Source organism: Panonychus citri, unplaced genomic scaffold, assembly GCF_014898815.1.
Source record: "Panonychus citri isolate SS breed McGregor unplaced genomic scaffold, ASM1489881v1 Contig00141, whole genome shotgun sequence".
Taxonomy (NCBI): domain Eukaryota; kingdom Metazoa; phylum Arthropoda; class Arachnida; order Trombidiformes; family Tetranychidae; genus Panonychus; species Panonychus citri.
The window spans coordinates 4,740,102-4,765,527 of NW_026515546.1; the positions used below are offsets into that span (position 1 = coordinate 4,740,102).

Below are 25,426 nucleotides of genomic sequence, written 5' to 3' on the forward strand. Positions count from 1 at the left end.
ATCAATTGTTTCAACAATTTGCCTTTACAAATGAAACTTTATCTAAGTTTCTATGCAAACGGCTTAATTGTCAACAATTTATTGACTTTTCTCGATGGATTGATAATTTAAAATAAGTTGATTAATTTGGATTCGCTTTTTTTTTACTTTGCTAATTTAAATCTTTACCCCGAAAACAATCAAATGATAATCAATTGGAATCATTGTCATTGTTGACTTAAATTATTAGTCTGTTCCATTCCGATTTAGTGGATATCGGGGATTAAATTTTTCGTTGTTTATTTGCTTATTTTGTTTAATCACAATTGATTTTCAATAATAATAATAATAATAATAATAATGATCAATAATAAAAAATAAAGAAAACTGAAAAAGGTTTTCCATTTGTTAATAGACTAAATTAATTGATTAATTTAAACCGCTTCCTCGATCGTCATAATTTCTGGATTAATAAATTCAAATCCATCAAATTCTGATTGATCAATTTTATCGATGATCTTCATGTCGGGTGGAGTTAATTCAATTGGTTCCGTTGTGAAACTCGGATCGAAATGTTTCAAGGGATCGTTTTCCATTTGAGGTACATAAGGTGGTTGAATCTTTTTCTCGGCCAAAAGTTCCCAGTCCAAACACTTAAAGAACGGGTGATTTTTAATATCGAGGAATCCGTTGCCACCCAGGGCACAACCTAATCGGGTCTCTGGCTTTTTATCGAGAAAACCTCTTAGGGCGTTTTGTGCTTTCACGGAAATTGACCTGGGAATAAGAATCTTCGTGGTAATTATAGCTTGGAATAGAGCGTCTTCTTCCTCTTGTGTTACAACGAAAGGAGATTTACCGATTAACATCTCGAATAGTAGAACACCGAACGCCCACCAATCAATACTGAATGAATACTCGCAACCTTTAATTATCTCCGGAGCGATATAATTAGGTGTACCACAGAATGTGGCGGTTGTTTCACCAGGTCGAATACCCTCTTTGCACATTCCGTAATCGGTTAACTTTATGTGTCCATATTGGTCAAGTAAAACATTATCCAATTTAAGATCTCGATAGATGATGAACTTTTCATGCAGATAATTTAGTGCCAATGAAATTTCGGCAGCGTAAAATCTTGCGTGATCTTCGGGTAATCTACGTTTACGTTGCATATGGAACATTAGATCACCTCCGCTAACAAATTCAATGACAAAAAATAATTTCGAAAGTGTTTGAAAGCAAGAATGAAGTCCGACCAGAAAATCACATCCAGTGGCTATTTCGAAAATGTGTTTCTCTGTTTGGACCCAATCAATGTCTTCATCAGCAGCAACGATCTCCTTTTTGATTACTTTCATTGCATATCGTCTTTTGGTCTCTTTCAGTTCAACTAATAAAACTTTGGCATATGAACCTCGACCAATAACTCGTAGAAGATCAAAATCATCTAAACAATAATGACGAGCTCCATTTTCAGCGACCACCAGTTCATCTGATCGCTGTGGTTGATTGTCTTCACTTTCATCTGATGCATCTCTTGTCCGATGCGCGTTTTTCCTGTAACGTCCGGTTCCTTTTCTAACAGGTAATGATTGCTTAGGCTCTGGTGAAACAGATTGACTGGAAGATCCAATGTTAGTAGGCTAGATTTGTTAAAAGAAAGAGAAAAGAGAACAACAATTAGTCAAGATTAAACGTCACTCAAAATCTTAGCATCATTTTTGTCTAATAAGTAACAGTGAAAAAAATCTTACAGATTGGTCAGTACAGTTCATTTGAAGTAATTTATGGCATTTTTTATGTACCATAAGTTTACATTTTAGACATTTGAATCCTTGTCGACCTAAACCCCAAATTTGATCACCACAATAAACACAAGGAGTGATTCGGTTGAATCTCTTCGGTTGAAATGTGTGACCATTAAGGTGATAAAGTTTCTTCCAGCGACGAGCACCACGACGATAAATACTTTCTAAACAAAGAAGAAAAGAGAAACATTGAACACAGTTAATTAATCGAAACAATTGTCAAAAGAAAGATGAAAGACACAAAAAGAAAAAGAAAAAGAAAAAGAAAAGAAAAGAAAAAAAGAAAACACTTACTGTCTTCTCCGGGGCAAAGTAGACCAGGAGCCGCTGGAACACCCGAGAAAATGTGTAAGGTCATTTCTGGCTCTTTATCGGTGTCCAAAGTTAATCTAATGGCCTCATTGTATTCCAATTCCGATGAAATTGTACACGGATCACCTTCGTCATCAATAAATTTAATTGTGAAACTCTGTTGGTTGTCAAAATAAAACAATTCTTTCACATGTTCCAGCAAATAGTTAAAGTCTCTATTAGACTCAATGTAAGTTACATTGATCGCTCCTTCGAAAACTGAATTCACCTTAATCATGACATGAAGCATATTTAAACAATTTATTAATTACAAAATAAATACAATTTTCACTTGAAAATAACAAAATAACCAAGATGGAGACTTTTAAATTTGGGAATTGAAAACAATTTCCAGTTGTTGATCAGACCAACAAATCGATTTTTTATTTTCTCAATCAAATCGATCAATCGAAAAGACTTTTTAGTTCCATTAGCAAAGTAAAGATGTCGCTACATTGACAATTAATTTTTCGCAATTTAATTCAATCTTAATTGTCGCAATCAATTTGAGTTAATTTAGTTCGATGATATTTTCCACTTTATTTTCTATGTATCCTTCATGTGAACAAGATATTTAAGATTTAGAGCATTTTACTGTAAATGTAAATGAGAAAAAGTTTCAAACTAATTAATGAATTGAAATGATTAACTTTAATTGTTGTTAAAAGTTTGTCTGGTTAATGAAGCTTGATAATGGTTAGATTGTAGTTACTTTAAATTGTAATCAACAAATAATTTATTTCACTCTTAAAACTAACTAATTATCTGGTGATCATTAGAAGCTTTTTTTAAATTTTTCTGTTCACTCTTAATTGTTATTAGTTAATTGTGATCACAAAATGTTCAACAAAATCATTTGATCACTTGTGATTAATTGTCATTAGTATGAGAAAAAAATTTATAAATAAAAACTAAATCGTTAGAAAGTTAATAAACCAATTAATAAATTGGTCACCAATAAATGTCAATCAAATTTAATTGTTGATAATCAAGGTGTTAACAATTAACATCTTCAATCATAGTTACAACAAGGCCAAGTTTAAATTACCAACTCGTATATTAGATTAGGTTGATTAGTTAATTGTTACTGAAATAAAAAACAAAGAGAGAGAGATAGAGAGAGAAAACTTTAATTGTAACAATTGATTTTTTTTCTTCATTGTTAATTGTTATGAAATTTTCCGATTTAATGATTTCTCCTGATTAGTTACAATTAACTAGAACTGATTCAAGTTTTCACCAAAGATCTACAATTAGATTAACTGATTTGACTGATTAGTTAATTGTTTACATCGATAGTTATTAGAGATTAAATTGTAACTTAAATTGTAATTAACTTTACCAATTTATTGAACTTTAGACAGCAATTTATTACGTGTTTTGAATTAACCAATCAACCGATAATTTCCTGTAATCAAATGGTTAATTGTCACCGTTAGGATTAAATTGTTGGGTTGAGAGAGAGAGAGAGCAAGAGTTGATTGTGATCATAATTTGGTGAAAGTGTTGAGAAAAAATGAAATTTTAAATTGTTGTTTTAATTGTTGAAATAAAAGTTAATTGATTTTCAATTGTTGACACTAATTAACCTGAAGGACCTTCATTAAATTAGGTAAGTTAATTGTTTGTAAGGTCAAACAATTAAACACCAGTTAAGTTTTGAGAAAAAAAAATGATTGGAAAATCAATTTACTATTATTAAATAGGGAACCAAATCAATTGCAATTAGTTAAACATGGTTTTCACTGATTGTTTCAATTTGGATTTTTAATTATGATTAAAAGACTAGATTGCTAAAGTAATCAAACTTTTAATTGTTCATTAGTTACCTGTTGTCTTAATAATTGATTTGAGTAAAGGTAAGTAGTTTTCATCATCTCAAATGTCACAACTTGTTGATTGTCAATTGAGAAATCAAATTGTCAACAATAACTGTTGATAATTTGAAGGTTTTTTAACGTTTTTTTGCAATTAACTTTAAATTGTTGAAATATGATCATGATACTTTGTCATTGAGTGGATTGGGGAAAAAATTAGGTTGATTAGCTGAGGAAATCAAAGTGAAAGTTTAACTATTGCACGAAAATGACAACGCTGATTGTAATCAACTGGAATTAGTAATTTTCCTTTGGTTTTTGTTGACAATTTAGATTAACTATTGACAATAATATTGATTGTGAACTTTTGCTTTTCTCAATGAGACAAAAACGAAATGCAAAAAAAAAATCAACCAATCAACATAATTGACTTTAATTCGTTGACTGATTTTATCGTGATTAAGAAAACTGGTCAATCAACAAATTAAGATTTTCATCAGCAATTTAGGTTCTTTCCGTATGAAACATTCACATTGTTTCTCCAATCAATTTATCTTTTCCTTACCACACCTTCAACAGCAAACTGAACAATCAACTGAAAAATTAATTGAGGGATCAGGAAGATTTCAAATTATCAATCATTAACTTCCGATATCAATATAGTTGATCATATTAGACCAGATGAATGAGTATTATCCGTCCAATAGGTTTGTTTTTTTGTAACTAAAATTTAGTTAGAAATTTATTTCGACTCAGGTCGAGGTTGTTTTTTTTTTGAGTGGTCGTGTGTACGGTAAACGTTTAAAAAGCACACTTTTAGTGATGGTGAAGCAAATATATACCAAAAACATTGGATAGTCAAAGGTCACATTGATGTGGGGATGACCTCTCAACCTAGGAAGGGTGTTCAAGATGAAGTTGTTTTTTTAAAAAAAAGTATTAGTATAAAAAAAAGGTGATCTTTTTATAGGTGGGTTTTGATTCTGTTTAAATAATTCAGGTGAATAGGAATCCAAAGTATGATGCAATGTATTTAGTAACTGGATTATCACTTAATTTTCCTTTGGGTTTAATTCCTGGTGCAGCATAAAGTGAATTACATCGTTGGGATGTTGGATCGAAAGCAGTTGATGAACAGATCATGTTTGTTAGCCCTGGAAAAGTTGAAACAATAACAGGAAATGAAAAGATTATTTTAAGGTGTTATTTTAAATTTTTATCAATAGAATTTCAATCAAATAAAAATAACAGTCGTTTGATTTGACCTGATTCCGGGAATCAATTCAGTAATAATCAAATGGCTGAGATCATTTTTATTTGATTCAATGTCTACTTTGAATGTGTACAATTGTGATTAATAATCTTACCTCCAAATGCTTTGTCGATGAAATTGTGCATTGATGTTTTACCCTGTTCTCCACACTCTTTCTTGATTAAACTGTAGATAATTAAATGGAAAAGAAAAGATTTGATTTGTAATGATAATTGATTATTTAAAGATAAACATGTTTTCATAATGCATGTAATCAATTTTGAGTCCATTTTGAAAATAAAACACCCGAAATACAAAAAAAATTACCAATCACTGAGTTATCCTCTAAGTTTAAAACAGAAAATCTGAAAATATCCGGATTAGGAAGCGAAAGTAAAAGGTAGGTTATTCGGGATATTTTTGGCTTATTATTGAGAGATAAGTTTATTTCAGGTGAGAGTTAATAATTTACCTGTTATAAGCTCTTCATTTTTACTCTTATACTTCATCTACATTATTAACTAAAGTTACTTTCGTCTGATTAGCAAGAGTGGTGAGAGAGAAATAGAAGAAAAAAGTAAAAGTAAAAGTTTTACCTGAAGGCACATCCCTCCCAGCGGTTGTATGAACAGCAGATAGTGTCCAACCTTTCATCCAACTCTTTTTGCTTATTGGTCTTGTCTATGGTAGAGAGGAAGTTGTTGACACACTTTTCTCTGTAGTTATTTTTTGCTATCACTTTGTTAACAATGCAAGGTGAGTTGGATAAGAATTCTGTTAAGGAAATGAAAAAAAAAGGATTTAAATCAAAAAAAGAATATTAAAAAAAAGGATTCGATGGTCAAGAAATAAAGATGAATCCTTTTCGTTTAGATTACTTACCTTCACGAAGAGGTCCTGGTTTACAAAATTGGTCAATTGATTTAGAAAATTGTTCAATTCCAAACTCGAAAAGTTCACGTTGAAGTGGAGTACCACACTTTGTCATGTAATTACGAACACAAGTGACAACATCAAGAGAATTACTGAAGATGCAATTGAAAGAGAGAAGAATCCAATTAATTCAAATGGAAACCAAAATGGAGGAAAATGGTAAAGGTCAAAGATGAAAAGTGACACATTGTCTCCAGATGGGCTAATGCTAATTCTTTTTGCATGGTAACAATGTCCGAACTTGAAATTGGTCAATAAGTTACAACAGAATAAAAGATCAACAACTTACGTGCAAATCTCATCAAGTCCACGGGATGAAGTTAAAAGATTAGATGAATTACGACTTGAATATTTATCTAATTTTCCAATACAAGTATCAATTTCTTTGAGGTGACAATTTCCCTTTTGTTTTCTACCTCGACCACGGGCACGACCACGTCCATTTCTTTGACCATCAGCCAAAGTGGACACAATAAGAGAAAGCAAAACTAAAACAATTAACACACGCATAATTTAAAATGGAAAAGATGATTTGAAACAATTAAACTAAACCAACAAATGTCGAGAGGGAAAAAAAGGTTTAGAGGTAAAAGTTGAAGAGAGAGAGAAACAAACAGATCAGGTTGAACCAATGATTAAGAATAACTCAAAATTGACTTAAAGTCTGTTTTAAGAGAGCTTTAAGTTTCTCCAAGAGAGAGAAAAGAAAGAGAAGATAAGGTAGAAAGAGAAAGAGAAAAAACGGAAAAGAAGACGAAAAGAAAGTGAAAATGTTATCTTCCAAAAAGTAGACACTAAAGAGAAAGAGGGTAAAAGAGAAATGAGATAAAAAAGAATTTACTTTTTTTCTAAATAGAAAAAACTAAACAAAAGGGGGAAGAGAAAAGAACAAAAAAAAACTGTTAAGAAATTAGGATAATCGAAGGGGGAAAAATTCTCTCTTATTCGATTGTCCAATTTTCTGTTTTCATTTTTTTGCTTCTTCTTATTGATGTTAATTTTTTATTTCTTTTTTTCTATTCTTTTCTGTGGTGATAATACTTGAATCTTCATCGATAATTAACCTTCGGTTGATTGTTGATTCTGTTTAATTGTTGACACTCTTATCTTGATTACCTGTGAACATCATGTTAACATCTTGAGATTGTTCAATGTAACTGTTGACTCTTTGTGTTCAATTCTCACCATGAAATAATTACATTGATTTTTTTCTTCATCTTTAGCAATCAATTGATTGGTAATAATGTTCCTCAATGATAATTGGTCAATCATCTGTGTCTCGATTGGTTAACGGGTAAGATTAAATTCTATGTTGAGATTTCATTTCATTTTCTTTTTTTTCTTTGCTGTTGTGTTGTAGTTGTTTTTCAATGGATTGGCAATTAAATCAGGGTGGTTTCATTTGGAATTGGAATTGGAATTGGATGATTTAGAATCAAAGTTGACCAAATTTGCCTAGAGGATAACCTTTATTAGGCCGTTGACATTAAAAGTCCATTGGTAGATGAGATTACCTGTTATTAGGCAACTTTCTGGTCTTACCCTAGGAGTAGATTAAAGTTAATCTGGATCAATCTGGTCAAGACTAATTCCAAAAAAAGTTGTTTATTTTCCTGTTGCTAATTATCCACCGGTATTATTGCTGTTAATTGGATTTCGGGACTTTCCTCACGATGCAGAAAAAAAATTCCACAAGACAATATTTGCCTTTTTTTAGTTCGATTTATTTGGAGAATTGAATTAAAAATATGGTCATTGATCTGGTGAATTCATGGTCAATGTTAATTATTAGAATAAGTAAATTACTCGGTACCAACAACCAATACTTATAAGTAATTGGAATTACTTCATCAGTGAGTTGCCAAATTTTCATCCTGAAAATGTAATCTAATAACTGTTACAATGATGGAGACGGCAGTTACAACTGGATTGGTTAATTTTCAAAACAAACAAAATCAAATCGCTTCAAGACCTTCACTCATTTGTAACAATTAAGATCATTAACAGATAACAGCCGTTTATATACAACTCGTACAATCAAGTGCTGGATTTCACTCAACAATCAACAAATTGGAAACAAAGTATTTCATTTGCAGATGCTAATTGTGGATTGCTAATCAAACTCAAGATCAACAATATTTCTTAATCGATACTCCCTTCTATGCCGATTTTGAACAATTAGTGACAATTTAACTAATCTCATAATTGGATCCATTTATTGAACAGAAACTCATATGAGTGTTTTCATGTGTATGCTTTTTAAAGATGTTCCGATGCGATTTAAGTCGATCGATTTGGCGCAGAAAAATTGATCCATTTCAACTTTTAAGCGAATTACTTATCACTCACCAATTATCCCCAAGATGATTAACAAACTCTCATAACCATAATCATTAATCATTCATCACCTTAATTCTTTTTTAATTCATCTTATATAGAAACTTAATTGATCAACATTCTCATTGTAATTGTTACCGAATTGTATTCAACCTTAAAGAGTCGCGCCTTTTGAGCTTCTCTGTACATCCTGAAGGGGAACAAACTGTTTGTTTGGAAACAAAGAAAATTAATTGAAAAGGAATTTTTTTTCTTGACAATTTTTCTACCCTAATTAGTAATGTTTTTAATTCTAGTTTAATTAGTTGATTGATTAACTTTGTTTTTCTATTCTAATCTAGTGATGCTAAACTAGTCAGTCTTATCCTGTGAACGTATTTATGACCTTAGATTTTTGGTGAAAATCTCTCTTTTTGTAACCAAGGTAAACAGCTTCTTCCATTCAAAGTCCTATTCGGATCATCTGTACAATCACTTTCAAGTGTTTCTATGTTTATGTTTTATCAACAATCAAAAGGAACTTTAATCAAATTGTCATCCTAATTTTTCTCAATAATTAATTGTTCTACTGTTGCGGTTAACTGCGAACTTACTTTAAAATTTTCACCAATTTCTAAATCTTCTTTTTCTAATTCTATCTATTTCTTTGCCTTTTTCTTTAGAATTTTCTCATTTTCTATTTTCTATCTCTCTGTAAATCTCTTTCTTTCCCTTTCTATTTTTCTTTCTTTCTTTTTGCTGCTTCTCTTTTCATTCACATTGTTCCATTCAAAATGAATGCTCTAAGTTTATATGTAACCACAACTCGAATGTTATTCCAAGCAGATATCGATGATAGTGGAGCCTGGAATGATATTAATCGTTTGATGTCCTACTTGCGACAATCGTTAACCTGTTGTGTCTGTGGTAATTTACTTTATGTTCCCATGTCATCAACAGTCTCATCCTGTCAACATCATGTCTGTAAATCTTGTGTTGGAGGTAAAATGAGACTTAAACCTTCCTGTTCTTGGTGTAAAGATCATTCAAAGTTTATCGAAAATATTCAACTTCGAATTCTTTTACAATGTTATAAACAATTGGCTTCATTTATTTTATCCTCATCGATTGTTGATAATTGGGGTTATCTAGTATGCGAAACAAATCAAGCTTCATACTCATCGTTACCAAACAATTTTAATGGTCCAACCACATTTAGACAATTACTTGACGAAGGATCCAATTTCCATGATAAATACACTTTTTCAGAGCCGCCGCCATTACGAAGCTTCAATCGTCAAACAAATGGTCATAACAATAACAACACCATCACCAACAACAACAGCAATCATCACAATTATAATGCTCAACATCCTGGACAACAACAAACCAACAACAACAACAATAACATCAACAACAATGGCACCAATAATCATCATGGAAACGTTTCAAATCATTTACAAATTAATCTTAATTCATCATCATCATCTTCCCATCATTCATATTCCCTTGCCGATGGAGAAACCAGAAATAGTATCAATGTTAAAACTGTGAATAATGTTAAAAGTTACAACAATTTAAATACTAATGGTAATCGAATCAGCAGTATCACCAGTATTGGAAATGGTATTAATATTGTCGGTAATTTACTTCCATCGATAACCCTTAGTGAGGCCATTAACGGGGATAACACGAAAACAGGTATCATACTTAAAGCGGGTTCAGCTCAAGCTTTTACTTTAAATCGTAACATAATCAAAGCAGATTCAACACAATTAAATAAAATATTAACCGGAACATTATCCAACAATTCAGTGACCAACAACAACAGTAACAATAATAACACCAGTACAACCCTAACCAATAACAATAGTAATCAAACACCATCGGTAAATCGTAAGGTTCGTAGAGGATGTCGATGTGGCCTGGCCACTCCGAATCCTGGTAAATTGACCTGTTGTGGTCAACGATGTCCATGTTATGTTGAAAGTAAAGCTTGTAATCAATGTAAATGTCGCGGTTGTCGTAATCCAAATAAGGTGTCCAATTTAACGACAATTAACATAATCTCAACTTCATCTTCAACCGGTTCAATGTTAACATCATCATTAACATCATCGACACCATCAACTTCATCAATAACATCAACATCCAATATAATCACTCCATTAATCACTTCGACAACCTCAAACTCTCTGGCAACATCATCACTTACATCAGCATCTAAACAAACGGAATCGGCTCTAATTACAATTCCAAGTTCGATAGCTGCTAATCTATTTCAAATTCCGATAATTGTTAATAGCGACGGAGTATTAAAAGAGGTTGGTGGTAACAATCAAGTTCTCGTGACAACGGGAAACATTGGAGAAGAATCAACAACACTAATCGACGAAGATAAAAGTCCAAATGATTTCACCTTAAGTTCACAGATAATTTAATTCATCAAAATTGATCAAACCAACTATAGAGAAAAATCAATTCCTAATCCATCTAATTTTCAATTTGTACATAAATTTGTGCACAATTTAACTGATTGTTAATAATTGTCAAATAACCAAAATCACATCTCATCCTAAAACCATTGATTAGACTCATAATTGATTATATTTTGCTTCTGAAAACACAATTACTTAAACACTTTCCATTGTATCATGTAAATGCAATGTAATCATATTATTATTTTACCATCTAAATGATAATCAAATTAAGATAATTGACAAAACGAAATGAAACCAAATTAAAAATTTTTCGAATCCAATACAAATCATCTCTACGAACTGGGTCTTAATTAATCTCGAAAATTGAATTATTAAATTGCGAAAAATTAATAATTAATTTGTCAATGTAGCGACATCTTTACTTTGCCAATGGAACTAAAAAGTCTTTTCGATTGATCGATTTGATTGAGAAAATAAAAAATCGATTTGTTGGTCTGATCAACAACTGGAAATTGTTTTCAATTCCCAAATTTAAAAGTCTCCATCTTGGTTATTTTGTTATTTTCAAGTGAAAATTGTATTTATTTTGTAATTAATAAATTGTTTAAATATGCTTCATGTCATGATTAAGGTGAATTCAGTTTTCGAAGGAGCGATCAATGTAACTTACATTGAGTCTAATAGAGACTTTAACTATTTGCTGGAACATGTGAAAGAATTGTTTTATTTTGACAACCAACAGAGTTTCACAATTAAATTTATTGATGACGAAGGTGATCCGTGTACAATTTCATCGGAATTGGAATACAATGAGGCCATTAGATTAACTTTGGACACCGATAAAGAGCCAGAAATGACCTTACACATTTTCTCGGGTGTTCCAGCGGCTCCTGGTCTACTTTGCCCCGGAGAAGACAGTAAGTGTTTTCTTTTTTTCTTTTCTTTTCTTTTTCTTTTCTTTTTTTCTTTTTTCTTTTTCTTTTTGTGTCTTTCATCTTTCTTTTGACAATTGTTTCGATTAATTAACTTTCAATGTCTCTCTTTTCTTCTTTGTTTAGAAAGTATTTATCGTCGTGGTGCTCGTCGCTGGAAGAAACTTTATCACCTTAATGGTCACACATTTCAACCGAAGAGATTCAACCGAATCACTCCTTGTGTTTATTGTGGTGATCAAATTTGGGGTTTAGGTCGACAAGGATTCAAATGTCTAAAATGTAAACTTATGGTACATAAAAAATGCCATAAATTACTTCAGATGAACTGTACGGGTCAGTCTGTAAGTGAATTGTGACTTTGATCGACTTGAAATATTTACTAATTTTGTTTGTTTTCCCTTTATAAAAATAGCCTACCAACAATGGACCTTCCAGCCAATCTGTTACACCGGAGCCTAAGCGATCTTTTACCAGTAGAAAAGGAACTGGACGGTACGAAAAGAAAAGTATTTTTCGGACACGAGATTCTAGAGATGACAATGAAGCTTCATTAGCTGAAGGCGAAGACAATCAACGGCGATCAGATGAACTGGTGGTCGCTGAAAATGGAGCTCGTCATTATTGTTTAGATGATTTTGATCTTCTACGAGTTATTGGTCGAGGTTCATATGCCAAAGTTTTATTAGTTGAATTGAGAGAGACCAAAAGACGATACGCAATGAAAGTAATCAAGAAGGAGATCGTTGCTGCTGATGAAGATATGGACTGGGTTCAAGCGGAGAAACACATTTTCGAAATAGCCACTGGATGTGATTTTCTGGTCGGACTTCATTCCTGCTTTCAAACACTTTCGAAATTATTTTTTGTCATTGAATTTGTTAGCGGAGGTGATCTAATGTTCCATATGCAACGTAAACGTAGATTACCCGAAGATCACGCAAGATTTTACGCTGCTGAAATTTCATTGGCACTCAATTATCTGCATGAAAAGTTCATCATCTATCGAGATCTTAAATTGGATAATGTTTTACTTGACCAATATGGACACATAAAGTTAACCGATTACGGAATGTGCAAAGAGGGTATTCGACCTGGTGAAACGACAAGTACCTTCTGCGGTACACCAAATTACATCGCTCCTGAGATAATCCAAGGCTGCGAATATTCATTCAGTATTGATTGGTGGGCGTTGGGTGTTCTCTTATATGAGATGTTAATCGGTCAATCTCCTTTCACTGTTAGCAATAAGGAAGGGGAGAGCAGTGAAGATGCTCTATTCAATGATATAGTTACCACGACGATTCGTATTCCAAGGTCAATCTCCGTGAAAGCGACAAATATCCTAAAAGGTTTTCTCGATAAAAGTCCAAAGACACGATTAGGATGCGCTTCGGATGGAAAAGGATTTCTCGATGTCAAAAGTCACCCGTTCTTCAAGCTATTGGACTGGGATCTTTTGGCCGAGAAACGGATTCTTCCGCCCTATGTACCTCAAATGGAAGACGATCCCTTGAAACATTTCGATCCGAGTTTCACAACGGAACCAATTGAATTAACTCCACCCGACATGAAGATCATCGATAAAATTGATCAATCAGAATTTGATGGATTCGAATTTGTCAATCCAGAAATTATGACGATCGAGGAAGCAGTTTAAACGAATCGTTTGGTTTAGTTTGTTAATTAACTGAAATCGTATTAAATATTATCAACGAGGGACAAAGTTAATCCAGAGAATGATAAAAAATAATTTCCTCTCATTCAATATAATCTCCTGCTTATCATTACCTGTGTGTTAATGATATAATTGCGAGCTCAAAGTCTTTGACTGTTTAAACACAATCGCAACAAATTTATAAATATTTTCAACAATTTAATTCCCACTAAATTATGATAAACCTTTTCCATCAATTTTGTGTCCATTTTTTCACAATTATCATGTTTTCGGTAACAATTGTAACTTTTTTTCTCACACAATCTGATTTAGATACTTAGATTGAACTGTTGAAACAATTTATGTTTATTTAATCACGAGAAGATGATTTATCCTTTTTTTTGTATGAAGAAATAGACTTGAAACATTTGATAACAGAAGAAAAGTAATTATATGTACATTTAGACTAATTAATAGACATAACTGATTAGGGTGATGATAATCTCTTTGAACGCGTTTGTAGTTCTTATTGTTGGTGATTAAGAAGATGAAGGTGATGGCAAATTTATCAACAATCGACACTTTAAATCTCTTGCCATCGGATCCTTTGTTGGTAATAATTAATGACCAATTGAGGCCATTTAGCATTCGCTAGAGTTGAAGGGATAAAATGTCTCTCATCTTTATTTTTCCACTTCATCTTGACCAATAGACCATCAGGATCATGGTGAATTACTCCAATTACCTTTTCGGGAATCAAATTGGGGTCAATTTTTCTCATTATTTTCTCTGGTTCGATTTTAATCATTTTGATTCTCAACACGAAGACTCAAACAGGAAAATTGAGAAAGGCCAACAAGAGAAAATCAGATTTACTCTAACAATGTAATTAGATGAAGCAGAAGGCTTAATTAATAGAAAAAAAGACAAGATTAACTAAAGAAGAGATGAACCAACGGAAATTAAACAAAAGCGAAAACAATTTAGAGATGAGAGGGAAATGATTTTCTCAATTTAACCCAAAAAAAAGTTCCATTGACACTTAACCTTTTCGACCACCAGACGGCGACCAAAGTGGAGAAAAAGCTCTTCGAGTGAAATGAGCGGGAAATTTGAATCGAAGGAAAATTCGACGAAAAAAAAGTTTTTTCCAATTCTTTGGTTGTCGATTAGTCCAGATAAAGACTATAGAAGAAGAAGAATATGATTGTGACGAATGGTGTTGATGAAGATGAATGATAGAAGACTGAAAGATTCGCAACAATTGAATTCAATCGTCAAAAAAAGTGACAATTAAACCAACTATCGACTTAATTTGAATCAACAACTGATCAACTGACAATCAGCCCAAATCAAAGGCAATTAATTAATTTGATCATGTTGAAAAAAGTTAATGAATGGAGTTGAAGCTCTGAAATTGAGTTGTCGCCCTCGTAAGTAAATCGTTGGTTAATTACTGGTCATTAAAGGTGCTGAATCTAATTCAGCTTCCAGTTTAAAGTTAATACAAATTATCAATTTGACTTTAAATCAGTAGTGACTTTTGATCAAGTTGATTATTTTCACTTTGAATGACAAGATTTAGATTAGTGTTATGATTAATTTGATGAAAATAACTTTGAGATTGCAACAATTACTAAGAAAATATTTTCGATATTAAGTATTTAAGGTTAACTAATCAACCAATTTCTAATTTAATTGATCTAATTGTAATTACGGTTTTGTCTTAACTAAAAGATTTTGTTCTGATAAATGGCCTCGTCTCTTTATCGACAGCATTGTTGGTGTAACTAATGATAATTGTGATTATGGTGATTTGTCATTAATTAGGTCAACAATTAGAGAGCAATTTTGATTAAATCAAAGATTTTATTTAATTTTCATCACAAAAACTAATCTCGTTCTCTTTATTTTCATAATCAATTCAATCAACATGTTAATTGAATCTAATACTTGTCAATTAGAAGGGAGGAAAATCAATTGTAACAAATCAAAATGATAATTAAAAGAGGATAAGATACAAAACAATTAAATTTGATTGTCAGACAAAAGTATTGATTAGCAAAAAACAATCGAATTGGTTTAAATTACAGAATTAAATTGTCTTTTTATTTCAAAATGTTTCCAATTGCTCTTGATTCTCATCCTTTGGTATCGATTTATTATCACATTCACCGATTGACCATTGGTCACCTGAAAATCCTAAAAATAGGGTACAGATAAGTGTAACTCCAGCACCGAGAATAAGGCCAACCAGAACATCGGACCAATGGTGAATATTATCGGAAACTCGAGAAAGTCCAACATAAAGAGCGATGATGAGGAACGACATTTGCACCGAAGCAATTAGATACCTTAAACTGTTTGTCCGATTGATTAAAAATCGCTGACCAATATAAACAATAAGAAAGACCATCGAAGACATTGAATAAGATGAATGACCGGAAGGAAATGAGGTTCTAATGAAAATCTCCTCCGATGGTTTAATATTGCAAACATAATCGGTCAAATAGACTCCATGATTTTGTTGATCATCACAAGAGACACTCGATTTACATTGAGAGTAAAAAACTGGCCTCAATCGGCCGACCTGAGTCTTTATGAATCCGGTCAACAGAGCGGTCAAGAACAAACTAAACAACCAACTGATGATAATGGAGTTGATATTAACTGACCAAGAGGAGACCGAGTGGTCAGTTGAAACTTTCGCTGCTTGTTCAATGTGATTGGAACCATTTACATTTAATTGTCTTCGCCAGGATTTCCTTGTGTTTAGATTCAATTTATGAGCAATTAATTCACCCGAAATGATAACAATTAAAGGTATCACCAAGACTATAACAGCTAATTGACCACCACCAACAGTGTCCGGTTGCCTTGGGTATTTAATTGATTCATCTGAGCACCAGAATCCTCGTCTATTGGGCTTGGCAATTGAAACTAAAATGATTCCCACAAACAAGATAATTAAAGTTGTCACATTGATTAAAGTGCATTTTAATTTCATGGCAATCAAATTGAACAAGAATTCAAATATCAAACAATTTAATTAAAAGGGTTAAAAAAACCAATTCACTTGTTGGTGGTGATTTGAAAAGGTAAATATTCACAATTAAATCTATTAAATCATATGATTAAAATACATTTTCTTGTTACAATCAAAATCAACTGATTGAGTTCATCAATTGATTAGGTTAAATTGATCATGTTGTTTGCCGGCAATTGAGATAAATTGAATTAGATACTAAAAAAACTGATTAAGATAACAATTGATAGGATTTATCGTTAATCATACTTGAAAATCAACTGATAAATTGTCAACAACTGATATTATTTCATTGTTAATCTAGAGAAAGTTGAACAATTAGTTAAACATTTTAAGTAGCCTTCGTCTTCAGTATTGATCTAAACTTTGATAACAGATTATAATTGTGATTGGATTAGTGATTAAAGAGGATTCATATGAATACTGATAAAGATTAAACAATTTATACAAATCACCTGAAAGGTAAAGTGATTAATATTTAATCATTGAAACAATTGTATTTCTCAGATAAGATTCAATTACATGAAAACATGACGCTAATCAGTTTATCATTTTAACGGTGATACAATTAATTATCAGCTTTGTCTAGTTTCTGAACATTGAACCAGAATTTATGATATTTTCCAAATTAAGATATGAATCACTCATAAATTAAAATCTGATTAATATCAGAAATTCAGAAAGCTACTGAACAATTAATTCATGGCTTTGAATTAAATGTTAAGTTCAATTAATGTTAACAATTAACTTCGATTGAATCGGAAAAAGTGCGAGATTTGAATCAATCAAAGGACATCAGGCATTTTTGACTGTTTTTAGCCTAAACTTTTTGATGTGATTTTATTTTATTTTCGAACTTATGAGTTAAAACAAATCAACATGTATTTTTCAATTTTTTGATCTGACTCGCGGATTTCGTAAAATTCGCCAAAAACGGGAAAATGGTCTGAATTGTTTTGTGATCGAATTAATATACTTATATAGCTGATCTTGAGATCAAACGGAAGCTCTTGAGCTGTTCTTTAAGAAAAATATATATTTGCAATTTATTTTGAACGTGAGGCTCTTTAGACACAGAAAACAATTTTTTTTCATTCCGACTTGAATAGAATCTTTGGACTACCCTGAAGACCAACTTTTCTGCACATGTTCTGATAGATCTTGCTCTGTAACATATGAAAAAGAAATGAAAAAATGTGCCGACTGACGACTTTTCGAAAAAATCGACAAAAACCAATATCAGCGTTGTAAAGTGGTAAAGTTGCCTTGGCATAGCCTGAGAACCAAGTTTTTAGTACGGTTTCACACAGAAACAATGTCAGTCAATCCAAAAATCGAAAAATTTTTTGCCTTGACTTGCGCCTTTTTGAGATAATGGACCCTGTCTCAAAAGGTATCACCTATTTATCTCATGGCCTGATGTCCTTTCTAGTTCGATCAAAGTTTTTCTCGAATTTGAGGAAAATTATCAAATCAACAAAAAGATAGTAGGGCAAAGCCACTGCCTCTGCACAAAAGCTTTGTCCCTTCCCCTTTACCTTTCTTTTCTCTTTATTCCCGCCTATCCCATTCCTTTCCCCTTCTTAATTCACTTATTTCTTCCTCTCTTCTCCTCTTGATCTTAATATATGATTATCTTTTCCGCTTTTTCTACACCCAATCTGTTCTTCATTTTTTCCTTTGATAATGATGTTTAGCATCATAATGTTAATTATTAACATAATTATAAAAGAGAAATAAACTTAATAATATAGTTAATTGTTATTGTATTTATAATAAAGATTTCTCTTGCTACATAACGTCATTTAATATCGAACCTTCTTACGGCCAACTTAAGTTTTTTATCATTGTTGCGTTTTTAATCTATGTTCAATTGTGAATATTTTAAATAAGTTAATAACAAAGTGCTCTTATTGTCAATCAAATTAGACATTTAAAAAAATTAAGATAAGATTATTTTAAGATAAGATAACATAATCTTGAGATTAGATTATCTTGATATTATCTTTTCTAATCTTATCTTCAGATTGATTTATCTTACCTCGAGATTATGTAATTTTATCTTGAAATAATCTAAGATCAAGATAATGTTATCTAAAGATAATTTTCAGGTAGGAAAGATAATATCAAAAAGAAAAACAAACTTACTTTAGTGTTGATATTGTGAGGGGATAAAAGTCAAGATATTAACACACGCAAAGGTATTATAACCTCTCTTCTCACCCCAATGCTATTATTTTTATTTGGGAGTTTTTCCTCCTAAAAACCTATTAATTTTGATTATCATTGACAAGAGAGCAGAAGTAAATGTATGTATCTTTACTCCTCCTCTCTCCAGGGAAATTAACTTCTTTATGACTTTTCCATTTCTACATTAAGCAGGAAAACTAAATTACTTTTAGGAGGAAGAGAAAGCATTAGGAAAGGTGTACATTATAAATGACCATCTCTCTAGGGAAAAGCAGGAAAAGTTTAAGATTGCATCCAATTAACTTTGGGGCCCTAAGGAAGAGGCTCATTCTTTCTCTTTGTTTGGGGGGTCAAACCTCTTTCTTATGCTCCGTCTTTTCTCTTTCGCAATGGGCCGAATTGGATATAAAAGAAAAAGAGAGAAAGACAGAGGGTTGCGAAGTCAATTACGACTCAACATTGTCACCATCAACATCAACACTTAGTTTTTTTTCTTTCTCTCTCTCTGTGCTATACTTCTCTTAAGAAGTTGCAGTTTTAGAAGTATTATTTTAAATATTTGGTGTTCACCACCACCGACGCCATCTTTGTGTCCCCCAGTTCCCCCAGTTTCACCACCATCTCCAATTTTGTGTGCCCCAGTTTCGCCGCTACCACCATCATTGTGTTTCCCTTGTTCCCTCAAATCCGCCATCACCTCCAATCTCGTGCTCCCCCATTTCGCCGTTACCACCATACTTGTGTTCCCCAGAACCTCCTTTTGCTGAGCTGCTTACCTCTCTCTCAGACTGACCTGTAACAGGACCATCTTCAAGGGCTTAGGCTTTGAGTGTTCTTTTTCCTTTTCCTTTTGTAATAATTGATTCTTCACCTTATTCATAACCTTGCATGCTTGTACTTATACCATTTATCCATTACCTTAAGTTAACCTGGTCGACTTAATTTTAGCCTTTCACCTTCGATCCTTTATCTTGACCACAACCGTTTATCAACTCCTTATCTATTCCATCCGAACTTTTACCATTATTGACACCTTCATTGGAAATTTATTTGGACCAATCACTATACTAGACATAATAAAGCTTTTCATCGAAGATCGAGAGTTTCACGAATCATTATCGCTACTAGAATTATCGAAATTTTTTGCTAAGGTCAACGTAAGCACCAAAACAACTATAGACAGCTTTAGGTTCAAGGCGAAATAAACTGTATCGAATTGATCTAAGTTTCAAAACTCGAATGTTCATAGGCAAACACCTAAGAGAGTTAACAGTGGTAGTAGTCCAGATTCAAGAAGCCATACAAAAAATAATTGATCTACTGATTTTGCATCACTTATCAATAACTGGACCAGAAGACTGGTTTCTGGAACTAATACTGGACGACGAAATAGCTGATCTGGAACTACGTGAATGAGGTTTAGTAATCAACAAATAGAGTTTATGCAACAACTTATATTTTCAGGTTTGACTTTCAACGAATTGATAAATTTATACATCATCACCCATGAGCGTTTAGATACAGGAGAAAACCCTATTCTACATGATGATACACCTTCCACCAGTCGAGATATTGTTTTAAATCTTTCTACCCCGAACGAAGAGCAAAGGAAATCATCTTAATCAAATGTATCTCCTCACAATATCTTTAATGTTCTTAAACGTTTGGTATTTGGTCAAAGAGTAATATAAGAAGAGACTGCGATCTCCTGAAAAAATAGCTGTTTGGGGATAAATCTCACGCGAGTCGCCACTGTCGTTTGTCGTCAAGAAAGAGAAAACGACTGTGCCGACTCGCGTGAGATGCATCATCAAACAGCTCTTTTTGTAAACGAACGAACAAAGAGTAAATACACATCTGATAGTCCATGTTCCATTATCGCCTTGCTTCCGTTTCAATACATAATGTTGTGTTATTGGCTTTGAACATTTTGTATAATCAAAAATATTTTCCGGCTTGTCCATCTTGTTCAAAAAACTAAACTGTGGTTTTTTATGATGTGAAGTCGGCTTTTATACTTTTTACTTTTGACCATATTTGTTCAAAGATTCTCCAAACTTTTTCTGTGAAGTCTTTACTCTTCAGTATAGCAATCATATAAGACTTTAAAAGTTGTCCACCTATGATGGCAATCCATTGGATCATCCAAAGCAATAAGAAGCTTTTAAATTTCTCCAATGAACACTCAGCACTGAAGTCTGGTCCATCAACAACATCACCAGTTGCATGGTGGCATCCATGAACTTATAAACATTCGGTAAACAAATGAATCATCTTTCTTTTTCTTTATTAGAAGAAAGTGATTTATTTCATCACGTGAGTTGGCTGAATAGCTAAACAAAATTTCTTCATTGTTATCCATACTGAATACAAAATGAAACTACAGTCACACCTCTCTAATTTCACCCCACGGACCCAAAAACTTGTGAAATTTGGGCAATTGTTTCGACAAATTAATCACCAATAGCACAAATGAAACACAATTGGAACTAATAACTAAGTTACTCAATTGTTTCGACAAATTAAAATGAACTGTAGTAATAATATGTTGGTTTGGGTAGTTCGTATTGTTGATTGCATCAAATACCTTTCTTGATTATTCTTAAGTCGTTTTAATTGTATTATTACAATCCACCTTTATCGGTATTCGTTGATTAGTTAGACCGAATTGTTATCAAGTCCAGTCGATATTCTCTTATGTGTTATTCGTCAATGCATCGGAAATATTTGGTATCGATTATTTTCTTGATTTTGAGGTTCGATTTTTTTTGAAGAGAAAAAAATCGATTCTAATGAACTGTCAATGTATTCGAATACAAATACAAAAATCGATTTTCCTTTGAACAAAGGAACGATCAATCTAACTATAGTTAATCACTAATTGTTAGCTTGATTACAGCTCATTTTGATTAATTAGGTCTCATGATTTAACTTTTTAATCGATACTTTTGGTAATTGTTAGTAAAACAAAAATTTGTTGACCACTTGCTTCTTCTTGCCAACGTTAGACAATCACCTTACGCGTGGTCTTGGCCAGCTCTGGTTCCTCCGTTTGATAAACTAAATGTAGGTGGATAAACAAGTTTATCCACCTGGTCGAAGTTATCAAGACAAAAGAAAGAGAGAGAAAGAAAGAAAGTGTAGTCGCAATTGCTAATTTTGTAATGTTTAATACGAGCACTTTTTAATTAATTAATACAAATCAATACTCAGAAATAATAGATATAAAAAGGTATAAAAAGGATATTAATGAATATATAAAATTAAAACTGTTCAGAGCGACAAGGATTTGCCAACTGGCCTTTTTCTTCAAAAAGAAAAATGGAGGATGAGGATGAAGATAAGGACGAGGGAGCGAGGAAGAAGGGAGAGAGAAAGGGGAAAAATTTGGTTGATGATGATGATGGTACCAGGTGGATAAACTTGTTTATCCACATGGTCGAAGTTACCAAGACAAAAGAGAGAAAGAAAGAGAGAGAGAGGAGGAAAGAGAAGTTAGTCTATTCACTGAGACCGGAACTTCTCTGGTAAAGGGTTAGGTGAGAGATGAGGGTGATTTGTCTCTTTCTATGGGTTTTATTTTATAGTTGAGAGAGAAAGAGAAGAGAGAGGATGAAAAGAAAGAGAGAAAGAAAGAGAGATTGTTAGATTAAATTATCTTAATCTTACATCTAATAACTAATTTATCATAATTAGTGATCTACTAATACTGGATTAACATTTAAATTAATCCCAGTTAATTAGTCTATCAAGGTATTTATTTTTATTCAGATTTACTTATTTTTCTTAGATTAAATAATCCTTTGATTCCTAAACTTTCTATTTATTTTATCACAGTGCTGATATTCAATTTCCTGATTTAGCTTAAGCCCGTTCTCAAGCTTTCAAAAATTCAATTGAGGTAAAGGTATCAAAAAAGGTATCACCAAGACTATAACAGCTAATTGACCACCACCAACAGTGTCCGGTTGCCTTGGGTATTTAATTGATTCATCTGAGCACCAGAATCCTCGTCTATTGGGCTTGGCAATTGAAACTAAAATGATTCCCACAAACAAGATAATTAAAGTTGTCACATTGATTAAAGTGCATTTTAATTTCATGGCAATCAAATTGAACAAGAATTCAAATATCAAACAATTTAATTAAAAGGGTTAAAAAAACCAATTCACTTGTTGGTGGTGATTTGAAAAGGTAAATATTCACAATTAAATCTATTAAATCATATGATTAAAATACACATTTTCTTGTTACAATCAAAAATCAACTGATTGAGTTCATCAATTGATTAGGTTAAATTGATCATGTTGTTTGCCGGCAATTGAGATAAATTGAATTAGATACTAAAAAAACTGATTAAGATAACAATTGATAGGATTTATCGTTAATCATACTTGAAAATCAACTGATAAATTGTCAACAACTGATATTATTTCATTGTTAATCTAGAGAAAGTTGAACAATTAGTTAAACATTTTAAGTAGCCTTCGTCTTCAGTATTGATCTAAACTTTGATAACAGATTATAATTGTGATTGGATTAGTGATTAAAGAGGATTCATATGAATACTGATAAAGATTAAACAATTTATACAAATCACCTGAAAGGTAAAATTAATATTTAATCATTGAAACAATTGTATTTCTCAGATAAGATTCAATTACATGAAAACATGACGCTAATCAGTTTATCATTTTAACGGTGATACAATTAATTATCAGCTTTGTCTAGTTTCTGAACATTGAACCAGAATTTATGATATTTTCCAAATTAAGATATGAATCACTCATAAATTAAAATCTGATTAATATCAGAAATTCAGAAAGCTACTGAACAATTAATTCATGGCTTTGAATTAAATGTTAAGTTCAATTAATGTTAACAATTAACTTCGATTGAATCGGAAAAAGTGCGAGATTTGAATCAATCAAAGGACATCAGGCATTTTTGACTGTTTTTAGCCTAAACTTTTTGATGTGATTTTATTTTATTTTCGAACTTATGAGTTAAAACAAATCAACATGTATTTTCAATTTTTGATCTGACTCATGGTTCGTAAAATTCGCCAAAAACGGGAAAATGGTCTGAATTGTTTTGTGATCGAATTAATATACTTATATAGCTGATCTTGAGATCAAACGGAAGCTCTTGAGCTGTTCTTTAAGAAAAATATATATTTGCAATTTATTTTGAACGTGAGGCTCTTTAGACACAGAAAACAATTTTTTTTCATTCCGACTTGAATAGCATCATTGGACTACCCTGAGAACCAACTTTTCTGCGCATATTCTGATAGATCTTGATCTGTTCTATGCGAAAATGAAATAAAAAAGGTGCCGACTGGCGCCTTTTCGAAAAATCAACAAAAACTAAGATTAGCGTAAAGCGGTAAAGTGGCCTCGGTCTACCCTGAGGACCAAGTTTTTAGTACGGTTTCATACAGAAGCAATGTTTGTCAATCCAAAAATTTTTTGACTTGGATTGCGCCTTTTTGAGATAATGGACCCTGACTCTAACAAGGTATCATCAATTTATCTCATGGCCTGATGTCCTTTCTAGTTCGATCAAAGTTTTTCTCGAATTTGAGGAAAAATTATCAAATCAACAATAAAAGATAGTAGGGGCAAAGCCACTGCCTCTGGCACAAAAGCTCTTTGTCCCTTCCCCCCTTTTACCTTTCTTTTCTCTTTTATTCCCACGCCTATCCCATTCCTTTCCCCCTTTCTTAATTCACTTATTTCTTTCCTCTCTCTTCTCCTCTTGATCTTAATATATGATTATCTTTTCCGCTTTTTCTACACCCAATCTGTTCTTCATTTTTTCCTTTGATAATGATGTTTAGCATCACAATGTTAATTATTAACATAATTATAAAAGAGAAATAAACTTAATAATATAGTTAATTGTTATTGTATTTATAATAAAGATTTCTCTTGCTACATAACGTCATTTAATATCGAACCTTCTTACGGCCAACTTAAGTTTTTTATCATTGTTGCGTTTTTAATCTATGTTCAATTGTGAATATTTTAAATAAGTTAATAACAAAGTGCTCTTATTGTCAATCAAATTAGACATTTAAAAAAATTAAGATAAGATTATTTTAAGATAAGATAACATAATCTTGAGATTAGATTGTCTTGATATTATCTTTTCTAATCTTATCTTCAGATTGATTTATCTTACCTCGAGATTATGTAATTTTATCTTGAAATAATCTAAGATCAAGATAGTCTAATCTCAAGATAATGTTATCTAAAGATAATTTTCAGGTAGGAAAGATAATATCAAAAAGAAAAACAAACTTACTTTAGTGTTGATATTGTGAGGGGATAATATAAGTCAAGATATTAACACACGCAAAGGTATAATAACCTCCCTTCTCACCCCAATGCTATTATTTTTATTTGGGAGTTTTTCCTCCTAAAAACTTATTAATTTTGATTATCATTGACAAGAGAGCAGAAGTAAATGTATGTATCTTTACTCCTCCTCTCTCCAGGGAAATTAACTTCTTTATGACTTTTCCATTTCTACATTAAGCAGGAAAACTAAATTACTTTTAGGAGGAAGAGAAAGCATTAGGAAAGGTGTACATTATAAATGACCATCTCTCTAGGGAAAAGCAGGAAAAGTTTAAGATTGCATCCAATTAACTTTGGGGCCCTAAGGAAGAGGCTCATTCTTTCTCTTTGTTTGGG

At 32.1% G+C, this 25,426-nt stretch overlaps 5 protein-coding genes across 7 annotated transcripts; 2 read left to right on the forward strand and 3 right to left on the reverse strand.

Moving 5' to 3' along the window:
• Nucleotides 1-262: 262 nt before the first annotated feature.
• Nucleotides 263-2,520, reverse strand: LOC128395567 (protein kinase C iota type-like). Of its 2 annotated transcripts, XM_053356011.1 has the most exons (4): nucleotides 2,085-2,520; nucleotides 1,737-1,954; nucleotides 839-1,625; nucleotides 608-756 (listed from the first exon to the last, which is right to left on the reverse strand). In XM_053356011.1, exons 1-4 carry the CDS (start codon nucleotides 2,389-2,391, stop codon nucleotides 743-745), a joined length of 1,326 nt encoding a protein of 441 aa, XP_053211986.1. In that variant the 5' UTR covers nucleotides 2,392-2,520; the 3' UTR covers nucleotides 608-742. The 2 variants fall into 2 exon arrangements, with proteins under 2 accessions (XP_053211985.1, XP_053211986.1); XM_053356010.1 differs by having other exon boundaries at nucleotides 263-1,625; nucleotides 2,085-2,519.
• Nucleotides 2,521-4,666: 2,146 nt separating this feature from the next.
• On the reverse strand, nucleotides 4,667-6,794 carry LOC128395569 (uncharacterized). The gene is made up of 5 exons (XM_053356015.1): nucleotides 6,433-6,794; nucleotides 6,093-6,235; nucleotides 5,807-5,984; nucleotides 5,326-5,396; nucleotides 4,667-5,112 (listed from the first exon to the last, which is right to left on the reverse strand). Exons 1-5 carry the CDS (start codon nucleotides 6,651-6,653, stop codon nucleotides 4,955-4,957), a joined length of 771 nt encoding a protein of 256 aa, XP_053211990.1. The 5' UTR covers nucleotides 6,654-6,794; the 3' UTR covers nucleotides 4,667-4,954.
• A 351-nt stretch (nucleotides 6,795-7,145) lies between these two features.
• Nucleotides 7,146-11,229, forward strand: LOC128395568 (putative uncharacterized protein DDB_G0282133). Of its 2 annotated transcripts, XM_053356014.1 has the most exons (3): nucleotides 7,146-7,437; nucleotides 7,504-8,904; nucleotides 9,306-11,229. In XM_053356014.1, exon 3 carries the CDS (start codon nucleotides 9,347-9,349, stop codon nucleotides 10,898-10,900), a length of 1,554 nt encoding a protein of 517 aa, XP_053211989.1. In that variant the 5' UTR covers nucleotides 7,146-7,437; nucleotides 7,504-8,904; nucleotides 9,306-9,346; the 3' UTR covers nucleotides 10,901-11,229. The 2 variants fall into 2 exon arrangements, with proteins under 2 accessions (XP_053211989.1, XP_053211988.1); XM_053356013.1 differs by having other exon boundaries at nucleotides 7,504-11,229.
• Nucleotides 11,230-11,374: 145 nt separating this feature from the next.
• LOC128395566 (protein kinase C iota type-like) lies at nucleotides 11,375-13,742 on the forward strand. Its single transcript, XM_053356009.1, has 3 exons — nucleotides 11,375-11,817; nucleotides 11,959-12,176; nucleotides 12,248-13,742. The coding sequence occupies exons 1-3, from the start codon at nucleotides 11,511-11,513 to the stop codon at nucleotides 13,490-13,492; spliced, it is 1,770 nt and encodes a 589-aa protein (XP_053211984.1). The 5' UTR covers nucleotides 11,375-11,510; the 3' UTR covers nucleotides 13,493-13,742.
• Nucleotides 13,743-15,338: 1,596 nt separating this feature from the next.
• Nucleotides 15,339-16,642, reverse strand: LOC128395394 (phospholipid phosphatase 2-like). The gene has a single exon (XM_053355815.1). It carries the CDS (start codon nucleotides 16,494-16,496, stop codon nucleotides 15,603-15,605), a length of 894 nt encoding a protein of 297 aa, XP_053211790.1. The 5' UTR covers nucleotides 16,497-16,642; the 3' UTR covers nucleotides 15,339-15,602.
• Nucleotides 16,643-25,426: the final 8,784 nt, after the last annotated feature.